Source organism: Ambystoma mexicanum, chromosome 14 (genome assembly GCF_040938575.1).
Source record: "Ambystoma mexicanum isolate Mex_15411 chromosome 14, UKY_AmexF1_1, whole genome shotgun sequence".
Lineage (NCBI taxonomy): Eukaryota > Metazoa > Chordata > Amphibia > Caudata > Ambystomatidae > Ambystoma > Ambystoma mexicanum.
The window spans coordinates 372,813,860-372,826,096 of NC_090940.1; the positions used below are offsets into that span (position 1 = coordinate 372,813,860).

General features: G+C 48.3%; 1 protein-coding gene across 9 annotated transcripts in view; it reads left to right on the top strand.

Annotated features, from left to right (window-relative positions):
* C14H14orf28 (chromosome 14 C14orf28 homolog) overlaps positions 1-12,237 on the top strand; it is a 337,224-nt gene that overhangs the window by 279,274 nt on the left and 45,713 nt on the right. The window contains exon 7 of one of the 9 annotated variants that reach the window (XM_069637486.1): positions 848-7,955. The exons of the other annotated variants lie outside the window; for them this stretch is intronic. Coding sequence (XP_069493587.1) covers positions 848-869 — 22 coding nt within the window. The 3' untranslated portion in view covers positions 870-7,955. Of the gene's footprint in view, positions 1-847; positions 7,956-12,237 lie in introns of those variants that run through there. 9 annotated transcript variants of the gene reach the window in all.

Here is a 12,237-nt window from a genome sequence, read left to right on the forward strand (position 1 = left end):
GACGGCCTGTGGAGGCGTGTTTTGTTTGTACATACACCCTTACGTGATTTAATCAAGTGACCGTATCACGTTGTATTGAAAGGGATCGCTTAGCAACGTACTTCCCAGCAGCTGTTATGCCGTACTATCACGGGACGTACCTGCATTTAAGCGTTGCTCCAAAGGGAGTGAGTGAGTGAAGTTGCTTTCTTGTCCTAGTAAAGGGTGTTTACATACAGACACACTACGAGTGTTTGGGAAGGTAAACCTGGACACCAGCGAAATGGAATTTAAATGTCTCAAGAGAGTGTGTTTGGGTTTGGACGGTTTGTAATGGACTATTGGTTTGTCCAGTGTTTAGGACCAACTCTGGAGGTTGAACACCATTTGATTACCTAATCCATTTGGGGACGGTTGAAGACTTTTGGGACACCTACAATTTATTGGAATTGCTACATTTCAGAACGGGTCTACCAAGGTGAGGAACCTACGTCGTTTTGGTACATGTTGTATCCGTAGGGGTTGCTTTGAGATTAGGTGTGTAGCCGTACAACGGAATTGTTTGATGCTTGCACAGTCTGTTTTGGGTTGTTTTTTTTTTTTTTGCCCTTTTATTGTGTTTTTGTACAGTGGGACTGTGTGCACTGTTGTTGGACAGGATGACCAGTGTCAACAGAACTGAGGAGTTATTACCTTAATTGGCCTAAGAAAATTGTTCTCTTGGGACAAATTTTTCAGGTAGAGATAGTTATATTTTCCTACCGTTTTCATTTCCCTTTCTGGTATTGAGGGGTAGGGCTAGGCGGAGTAATGCAAACCTGTGATGCCCACATATTGATATGGTTGTGTTGTTTTGTTGCACCCACAGATTTTGGAGTACCAGTGTTTGAAACCTAAGAATAGAATTTTGAGTGGAAAAAGACCGCCATTTCAGAGCACAAGAAATATGATTGCCCCTGAGGAATGTCCAGTTAACACATAACATTAAGGACAGAAACTTATATAAGTCGGGCTATGTTGGGCACAGTGTGTAACAATAACAATTAATTTGGCACTGTACCCAGTTTTTCAGGTTCTAACTTTTGTTTCCTGTGTCTTTTAAATGCCTAAATTTGTTATTTATTGCTTTGTATATATTGTATTGTAACATGTGCATATGCTTTTTAAATGTTTTAGACTTAATTGTCAGGGTCTTGTAGCTTTGAATGTTTTTGAATTTTCTTGAATATTAAAATATGTTATATGGAACATTTTGTTGAAGACATATACTGATTAGTTTTGAGTGTATGTGGTGGTGTTTAGGTACCTACCATTTTGTGCACAATATCAATGTATATTAAAGATGAGTACTCCTCCTTTGATTGTGATTTAAATTTATTATATCCCCACTTAGTAGGAGGGGTCAATACCAGATTTGTGTGGGGCAGTACCCCTGTAGAAATATATGTGCTCCTCCTCCACCATATGGTACACATCTATCCCAAGATACCGGAAAGAACTAACCTCCCGTGGTATTTGTAACACCGGTAACCGTCTCTTAGGGGTTCCCTTATAATCGCCTAGCGGAAACATACTAGATTTTTGGGGATTCACCGCTATCCCAGACAGCCCTGCATACCTCTCCACCACCTCCAGTATGTACTGGAGATTTTCCTCTGGATACCTTAAGTATACCAACAAGTCATCTGCGTATAAGGAGATCAGATGTCGTTCTCCCCCCACTTCAATACCTATCGTATCATATTGCTGTCTGAGGTATATTGCTAGGGGCTCCAGGGCTAATATATAGAGCATCGGGGACCAAGGGCACCCCTGCCTAGTGCCTCTGCTAAATTGCCACCTCTCAGATATTACTGATCCCGTTTTAACTCTGGCCAGTGGCTCACTATATAGCATCTTCACCCACCTCATATAACCGGGCCCCATACCATACCTCTCCAAGGCCGCCAGCAACCACGGCCGCTTGACCGAGTCGAAAGCTTTGACTGCGTCTAAGGACACGATCGCCATTTCGCCTTCAGCCGTACTACCCCATTCAACAACCCGTCGGAGTCGCCCATGATTATGAGTTATATTCCTTTTCGGGACATAGCCGTCTGGTCGGGGTGTATTAGCTTGCTAATCACTCTCTGCAATCTGTTTGCCAGGACAGTCGTCAATATCTTGCTGTCCTGATTCAACATCGAAAGAGGTCTGTAAGAGCCGCAGCTGTGTGAGGGTTTATTAGGCTTGGGAAGCGGTATTATGACCGCCTCTCTAAGTGATTCCGGCAACTGTCCCACCTCGAACGCTTCATTGAGCATTTCTAACATCGGGGGGAGCACTTCCTCCCTGTATGTCTTATAGAATTCACTCGGGAGCCCATCCGCCCCTGGGGTCTTGCAAGTAGGTAACTGCCTCACCACTTCTTCTAACTCTTCCAGGGTGATTGGTGCATCTAGCTCCTCCCTTTCCTCCTCACTTATCATGGGTAGTCCTATATCTTCTAACGTTTCCATTATTTCCTCTCGGCTGCCCCCCATCTCGTCTGCATACAGCACTTTATAATATTCTGCAAACTCCTCGTTGACACCCTCTTGGGTGTCCACTACGCTACCATCTTCCCTCATTATCGTTCTAATCGGGGGTCTGGGAGCCTCGCTCTTGTATAGCCACGCTAACAATCGTCCGGTGTTATCCCCTCCCGAATGCTGTATCTCAATATACTTTTTATAGTTAAGGTTGCAGAGTCTCTCCCAGTGTTCCGCACATTTCTGCTGTAGCCCAAGTACCCGCTCCATATCTTCGCATCCGCCCTTTAATACTCCCTCCAGTTCCTCTTCCGTCCGTCGTAGGTCAGCTAGCACCCCGCCCTGCAGGCCCTTTGATTTTGCTATGGCAACCACTCTCATCACTACCTTAAAGGCTTCCCATAAAGTAACTGCCGAGTCAACGCTACCCGTATTCTCCTCAAAGTAGTTGGCAATCTCCTCCCTTATATCTTCTCTAAAGATTGGATCCTTGAGCGCCTCAGCACGAAGGCGCCACGTCGGGATCCGTGCCCTCGATGGGCGGTACTGCCACCCCAGAACCAATGGCGAGTGATCTGAGAGGACCCTCGCCTTATATTCCACCTGAGTAACCTCTGCTATCACATCCGACGTGGCGAAGACGTAGTCCAGCCTCGTATGTAGCTGTTGAGGGGCGGAGTAATGCGAGTATTGCCTTTCTTGGGGGTATCTCGTTCTCCACACATCCGCCAGACGAAAGTCATCTAGCAGTGTCTGTAGTGCTTTCGCCGCTGGGGAAGGTCTACCAATCTTGCCATCCGATCTGTCTACGTTGGGATTCAGTACACAATTAAAATCTCCACCCCAAATCACCGCGCTACCCATACACATGCCAAGGTTGGCACACAGAGTCCTGAAATATGCTGCTGTCTCCCGATTGGGGGCATATGTATTTACAATGCTTATCTCCTTATTCTCCACCAACCCTCTCAGCATGACCATCCTCCCATCCGTCTCCGCCACCTCCTGCAATGGTTGGAACGGAACGTGCGGCGCCACCCAAATTAGTACTCCCCTGGCATACGCAGAGTATGTCGAGCCCACCACCACCCCTTTCCATTTCTTAACAATCAACCCCATCTTCTGCCTTCTTAGATACAGCATGACCTTATTCCTTTTCAAGTAACTGTTAAGTCCCCTGACATTCCACGTGATTATTTTAAGATCCCCCATGGCTCACTATCATCCCCCTCGTCCTCCTCCAGCAGATCCCACCCTCCCGCGCGATACAGATTCAACCATCTAATACTTCTATATAGGCTCATGTTCAAACTTAAACTCCCCACAACTATATACACCCCAAACTTCCCACTCCTCCACCGTCCATCCCTTACCCAACAACAACTGTTGCCCAGCTCCATCCCTGGATCTCAGGCTCCCCCGCATCTAGCTCTTTCTGGCTCACGCCTGTACTCGAAGCTCCGCGGGGCGAGGGCGTCCTAGTGGCACACCTACTATTACAATAGATCGGGGGGCAGGGTGCTGTTGCCCTGCTGCTCCTATTGAGCTTAAAGTTGACTACACATCGCTACACAGTTTGCACATGCATTCGCACTACTATATTCAAGTCCTTCAAATACGTTGCGTCGGCGGCCACTTATCAAACAACAAAAAAAAACAGCTTCATTTAGCCACACCCATTAATCATAGTTTTTAACTAAGCACCCCTGGAGTGCCCATCTTACTCTATAACAATGTATATATGATGTCTCAGTCACTTATCCTGTTCCTTTCGGGCCCCCTCCGCATCTCCTTCCGGGCAACCTTGCAAATCCAGCCATGTCGATGCGTCCTCCGGAGTGTCAAAAAAGAACATTTTACTCTTGTGCACCACCTTCAGTTTAGCTGGGTACAGAAGCATATATTTTATCCCAGCCACGCGTAGTCTCCTTTTGATAGCCACATAACTTTACCGTTGTCTCTGGACCAGCATTGTATAATCCGGATACGCCGTGATGGTGCTTGAAGCTCTTTCGATTGTCCCACCTTTTCGGAAATACTCCAGTATCTTCTCGCGGTCCTTATAGTTCAATATTTTGGCGATTATAGCACGGGGAGGGGCCCCTGGTTGCGGTTTTCTCATGAGGGATCTGTGTGCACGTTCCACTGCGAATCCTTGCGAGAGTTGTTCGGCTCCAATTTCCTGTAAAAGTAAGTTCTCAATGTAGTCCGTCGGGTCTCGTCCCTCCTCTCCCTCCGGCAGGCCAACTACGCGGATGTTATTCCTCCTAGCTCTTCCTTCCGCTTCCTCCGCGCGATTCTCCAGGTTAGCTACCTGCTGTTTCAGTACATGAACCTCCTGTGCATTGTTGGCGCTAGTATCCGAGTTGGTCTTCACTGCACTCTCCAAGCTGCTCGTTCTCTCTGCCAACCCTCTGACATCTTGTCGTAGCAAGGCGACGCCAACGCCTACTGCGTCTATCTTGGCCTCCAGGGAGGTGCGCAGTTCCGCCATCGCTATCCCCCATGAGTCTCTCAGTTCCGTGATGGCCGCCAAAATCTGATGGTTTTCTGACGCTACGGTGTTTTCTGTCGATGTTGTCGCGCCCTTAGGCGCCGTGGTCACTGGGGATAGTTGCGCCTTGGCAGACGATTCCATTGTAGATTGCTTGTTCTTGTTCTTACTTATGGCCCCTCGCCCAGACATCTCGGAGCCGCAGTTTGTGTCTGAGGTTATGCTGTCTCAAATGTATCAATCTTGCTTCTCTGATTCGACGTAGCCCAAAGCAGTATTTCGGGTCTGGATCAATTGTTCAGGAAAACATCTATTTACGCATGTGTTGGCCGGGTCAGTTTTCAAGTGGGTTGTGACCTCCCACGTTGCAGTCAGTTTTATTGCGCCACAGCAAGCACCCTTTTGCTTTGCTTTGTTCACCTGGCTCTTCGTCGTGCACAACTGCCTGTATCCTTAATAGTCTGCTTCCCTTCAATTGTTGGCTTTTAATATACCCAGCAATCTGTGCAGCTCCTTGGTACTGTTTGAGCAAGCGCCCAATAAATTGTTGGATTCAGCGAGCCACAATACTGGAATTTGCCTGCACAGGATCTCTCATGTACTTTGCCGATGCCCTCCCAGCGCTCAATTGCTGTACCCAGTAGCGCCACAATATGCCCATACCTTCTTGATAATTCTGTTAGTGTCCTTAGGTGTGGCTCCAGTCGGCCAACCAAAAGTCAATCCTCATATGCTACCATTGGGCTGTCCGCACTCTGTATCCTCTCCTCCTGGTCAGGGCCTATTATTTGTTCTTATGGGGTGCCTGTTGGCTGCAGGAATGGAAGTGCCCTCGCGGCACTTGAAAACACTTTGTATTTTATGTAAAGTGGGTATTGTTATTGTGGTGCCTTTATTACCCCAATGTTACGTGACAATGGTGTATGCCCGCTGACTTGCATACTGTTAATGCTGCAGCATTTCGTCACTTTCCACGTTCTCCGTGCTGCTCCCCTTTACTGTGGCCACACTGTCATTGCGTGTCTGTAAGCGCATCCCCTTCTTGCATCCCTTGTGGCCACTGGATTTAATTTGTGTTCAGGGTGCACAATGTCTCTGCTTCGGGAGCCACGGGCCCCGCAGGGTCCAGCCTCCACTCTCGCAGGGCTGGACGCGTTCCTTCGCTCAGGGCTGTGTGCCGTCCTGATTTCGTCTTGGGCACTCGGCGCAGGCAGCTTTGTATTCTTCACTGGTCTCGCACCTAGAGGCCACTTGGCATTGGGCCTCAGTTCCAGGCCGTCATTTTTCACTCATAACAATGTTCCCATTTAACCAGTCGCTCGTGATCTTGTTGCCGCTTCCTGTTCACCTGCCGAGCCGCTATAAATGTGCCCAGCGGCTTCGTCCCCATCGGTTCCACCCTCTCATGGCCATTATCTCCCGCTCACTGTCCTGAGCGCTTAGCGTCCACAACCTGGGGAGCCTCCAGTCCCGCCGCACCAGTGCCTAATGTCACTGTCCACTCGCCGCCATGTACGGGGTCTCCCCCTTGTACAGCCGTTTTCCAGAAGGCGCGGCGAGGGCCACCACACACGGCCGCCTTCACACTAATTATAAGATATCGCAGCCGCGATCCGCCTGAAACGCAGGTGTCCGATCCTCTGTTGTAGCGACCAGCCCCTCCAGCTCGATCAGAGTTCCCAGGGGTTCCTTTGTTCGGGTCAGGTCGCCATCTTTTCTGCAGCCTTGCATCGGCTCCCGGAGTTCAAAGTATCATAACTTCTGTTCCTCTCACTTTTCCTGAACACGGGTACATGCTTCAGGCGCTGCTCGCTTTCCGATTTCCTCTAGTTACATTTTTAGTAGTTTTGGACCATTTCCAAGCGTGCGCTTGTCCGGATCGGCTGTCGGATCCCGGAGCACATAGAGAAAGCAGCCTATTCCATGGCTGCCAAGCCACGCCACCATAGCAACCTTTTTTGACACCAACGCTGGTAGCGTAGCTGGGATGGGCACCATATTGGAGGCCTTTAAGGTGGTGGTATGTGGGGAAGCGATTGGTAAGCTGGGTGGGCTTCGGAGAGAGTTGTTTAACTCCCTCACGGTTATTGAGGCTGACATCAAATTGTTGGAACGTAGGTTTGTAGAGGCTGGAAGAGTCTGGCGACCGGACTGTGTGAAAACCGAATTTTGTCTGATGGGTTATCATGAGAGCAATACATTTCTATATTCATGCATTTATGCATTCATTTTGCATTTCGTTTAGAATAGGATACTATGGTTTTGGTCTAAACTATAATGGTTCCATATATGCTGAAGAGCCATGTGATTTATGTACACTTGTCATTTTTATAGCACATTGTAGCTTAGCTTTGGGCGCTAGAATCTGCTCTGTCTTTGTCCATTTCTGATGGCTTCTGCCGTGCACGAAGGTTGTTTTCGCAAAGTGAGAATTGTTTGATAAATATTCTTCAGTCTTTGGCAGACAGTAACTCCTTGGCAGACAACCGGTAGACGGCCTTGGCTGGCTGGCTGACTGGAGGCTAAAGAGAATGTTTTAACTGACTAAGAGAATGCTTTGCTTAGGAATTAACAGACGAGATCAGCATTAGGAGGCAGGCTGTCGGGAGACTCGGATGGCAGATGTAGACGGCAGAGATCTGATCAGCATTAGGGGAGTCTCTCTCTCTCTGTTGCTCTCTGATGGGTGGGAGGCATGAGCGTGTTGGAGAGCATTTGCAAAGAGCTAAAAGGAAGGGAGCTGTCTCATTAGAAGGGTTGAAAGAGCTGTGTGGGGACAGAGAAATGCCATTTAGGGGTTTTGCTATTTGCTAATGCTAGAGAGAGTGTATTGCTAGAGATGCAGTAGGCTAGGCTCAGCTGGTCTGAGAGCATTGCTAGGAGAAGCCGGAGGGGCTGGGCTCGTTGTATTTATGCTTAGAGAGTGCTGATTTGCTGGCTTATGTAGTGATTTGCTGTCATTTTGTCATGCAATACAAGGCATGAATAAAGATGCAATTTTGCAATTCGAATGAACCGATTTCCTGTGTCTTTGTGATGTCTTTGTGATTCTGCCATTCTGTTTCCGTTTTCATATAGGTATCACAGTGCACACCTTTTTTGGTTTCACAACTGCATTGAGACAGGGAAAATTTGATTTTGAAGGGTATACACGGAAGCTGCATGCAGAGGGTGGCAAACCGGGTAGGCTGTTGGCATGTTATGCATTGGAGAAGATAAAAGGGAAATGAGTGCCATACAGGATGAACAGGAGTCACGCAGTATGGGCAAGCTAGATCAACATGGTATGCGCCACGTTCTGTGAAGCCTTATACTCCTGGACTGGAGGCCTGTGGCACAGAGGTTGCAGGGGCCCTATCTCACATAGCGTTACTGTTAAGCTCACCTGGTTCCCACAGGGGTGTCGGGCGGAACTGGACAGCCGCGATCTCCACCAACGTGATGCGTAGTGCAGAGATGACTGACTGGACTGGCCTGCCTAGCTTCGTCTGCTTGACCCGTAGAAGTAGTCTCCTAAAGGTGGAGAAAGGGAATTAGCCACCCGTGGAGTTGAGTAATAGCCCCTCACTGCGTCCCCATTTATCACCTCTTATATTCATATTCCCTTTCACCAAGCTCACCTTATAGTTTTGAATGATAAGCTCTCCATCCTGCGAGGAACGCAGGGGCGCGTGGATGGCCAGTTACTTCACTGGCTTGAGGATATTGGAAGAGTTCTAGACAATCTTGGCTCAAACTCCTGGCGAAGGGCCGTAAGTATATAGTTCTAAAGAGTTCAAAAATGTCTGAATAATCACTCTTGTCCAATTCCTTTGTTTATCTTGCAGCTTAGACCCAAATGAAAATAGTTCTGTGGCAGCTGAAAGCGTTCTGGTAAGAGTCTGTGCTATTCCACACTGTCCGTTAAATGATGCCAAAGTTTAACTCGCTGCTGTCTCTTTTCTTACGGATGCGGCGTAAGAAGATTTGGCGTACTGGTGAATAATACCTCTGGTGGTAAAATCAGGTAAGTATATGGTGGCAAGAGATTGTCCTTATTTGTTCCCCTCGGCTCACCTTGTTGTTTTCTTGTCCCAGTTAGGTGCTGGAATGCGGCAACTTAATGATGGAGACAGCGCCGGATCGTAGAGATGCTGCGAGGAACGGTGAGTATGGCGCGGCGCTGCTGCTGGCGAAGCGCCGTGTTTAAAATAAAGTCTTTTTCTCGTGCAAAGAGGCGATGAATCCGGAATCGGGTAAGAAACCCAATAATGTTCTTGTTATAACCTTTTTTCTTCTTTCTCTTCTTTCTAGGAGCTCTGGACTCGAGGCGGGCGTGGCACGAGGCTGGATGCTGACTGCAGGCACGGTGAGTGTTCCGCTGCTGGATGCAGAATAACGCGAAGCGTGTGCTGCCCTTCGGGCGTGTTTTAGATAGCCTCCAAAGTAGTCCCAGGTAAGTATTCCTCCACAACCACAGCCGAGTAACAAAATAGTCCCCTGGTAAAGTAGTCCCTTCCAAGCCTCACATGGGCTTGGATCTCTTGCAGCATGGTCTGCATCAGGTAAGTTTTAACATATGAGCCTGGACTGTAACCATATAGCCCCTAACAAGGGTTGCTGGGTTTTCTCTGGGTAACATGATGCCTGCTTCCGGGGTTGCTGGACTTGGTCTGGATGCCCCGGGGTAGGCATCATGACAGTTACCCCATCTTGACGTGGAACAGAGGGAATTGTTGCATGCCACACTCTGAGGAGTTTCTGGTTGCCATGCAAGCATTGTTGTCTTGGAAGACCCCTGGGACTGACCACCTGCCGGGGGAATTCTACAAGGAATGCACAGATATTGGCGCCTAGGCTCCTTGACACACTGGATGGGGCCTATGAGACAGGAATCTTGCCTAGCTGTTTGCAGGAATCGATCATCGTCACAGTACTTCAGCCATATAAAGACCAGTTGGATTATAGTTCCTACAGACCCCTCTCTGTGGTCAATTAAGACTGTAAGATCCTTACGGCTCTACTGGCGGCTGGACTAAATGGAGTGATAGGCACTTTGGTCCAGACGGATCAAACTGGGATATGTCTCTAGGCAGGAGCACTGCACAGAATTTGAGGCGACTCCACCATATTGTTGATGGCAGTGTAAATTTGGATTTGGATTGCGCGGTTGCTTCACCAGATGCAGGTTGTACTGGTTATACGAGACCCTGAGTTGTTTTGCCATTGGGGAGGGTTTCTTGCAGTTGGTGCGGTTGGTGTACACTTAACTTAGGGCTAGGTTGAGGACGGGCAGGCAGATTTCTGGTGGGTGGGTGCAGAAGAAAGGCATTTGGCAAGGCTGCCTGCTGTCAGCTGTTTATTCTGACTCTTGAGACGCTTGCAGTGTACCTGAGATCTGAATACCTGGATGAGGGCATTCTGATTGACGGGGTCCAGCATCTAATTTCCTTCTATGGAGATGATATGCTTTTTTTATGCTTCACATCTGGAAGTAAACTTGCACTGCCTCCTTGATGTACTAGACCGATTTGCAAACTATTTGGGTATACATTTCAGCAGGTCTAAATCCTGTTTGTTTCCACTGGCTAGGTTGCGAGCCTCCAAAGGAATCGGCTGCCTCTTTTAGATACTTGGGTGTGAATGTGCAGCACGACATTTGCACCTCGCATGTACACAACACTCTGAAGGGCCTGGACAATGTGAGGAAATGAGAAGCATTCTGGAAAAAGCACTTTTGAAAATGGTAGCGCTACCGCATTTGCTTTATCGCTTTACTATTCCCTTCAACATTCCCAAAAATGTTAACGAGTTGGATTCTATTGTTCGAGGTTTCATTTGGCAGGGTTGGAGAAAACAGATCGTGCTGCATACTTTGCAAAGGGTTTACCCAGATGCAGGGGGATTAGACTTCTGCATTTTGACCTAGCTATACTTTTTGGTGGAGCAGCTGCAGTTCGTTATGGATTGGCTGGGGAATGAGCCGTGTCTGGATACTGGCCTGCTGCAGCCCTCTGTCACGTTATTTCCTGAAGGTCTTGTGAATCAGTGAGTGCATTTTCACACTTGCCCCACCTTTTGGCACTGGGGAAGGCCGTGTGGCGGCGACTATGGCAGCTCATGGGAACCCCAACTCCCTATTCCAAAAGTGTCCCACTAGTGGTGTTTCTCAGTTGCGTGATTTACGTTGGTCTGAGAAATTAGAAGACATTGGGAGACTAGCGGGGTGGCTACATAGCTGACCTGATGTTTGAAGGAAAGATGATGGACTTTGAGTTCCTAATGCAGATCTCTGTTGTACATCCGGGCCAATTTTCACTGCACATGGGCCTCCTGAAAGAGATTGGTCAGAGATGGCCTGCTTTCCTTTAGGGCACAGAGCCAGACCTAGTCTTGGACACCTTGTATGATGTATCAGAAGGGTGGCGGGCAGTCTCCAGAATGTATGGAACTGGTTGTGAGCAAGCTGAGCGAGCCTGGGTTGAAAGTTCGGATGCAGTGGGAATTGGACTTGGGCAGGTCCTTCAGACGCGGAATGGACCCGGACCTTGCTCTACACCAGGAGGGTTTCTTGGAATGCATGATTTTAAATTCACTCAATTGTAAGGACATATATGCCCTGTATAAAATCTCAGTTCCATGGGGCGGCTCTGCAGGGCTGCCCTCACTGTGTGGATGAGAAGGCTGTTATGCTGCATATGTTTTGGATTTGCCCAGTGGTTCGGAAGTTTTGGGTGGCAGACAAGGTTGCTCGGGGTGGTATTGAGATGCATGCATGGCCTCTGGAGGTGTGCCTTCTAGGGATGTTCCCAAGAAGAACAAACATGCTGCACACCTCACCAGGATGAAAGACTTGGTTTGTGTGCTTGCCAAGCGTAGGATTGCAATGGCCTGGAAGGCGAGGGAGGGACCCAGTGTGGCTGCGTGTTGGTGTGATTTGAAGAGATGGCCGGTTGCTGAGACCTCGGCATGGAGTAGAGCTGTATATAGAAGACTCAAAGAAGTGAGTGATGTAGAGGCTTGGACAGCCCTGACGCAAGCTATGTGCGCCCCGTCCGATGACATGCCTCCATAGTGGGTCTGTTTTGGACAGACATACTCATGGTGATGAACCTTACACTTACAACTCTATGCCTCCCTGGGACATGTGGGGAACCCCATTCTTGATGTGCTGTCACTTTGGATTGAAACTGTACACGCAGGTGTTAATGTGTGTTATCTTTTTCTTTGTTTAATTTTTTTTTTTTTCCGATCTGAGTAGTATGTATTGTTCTA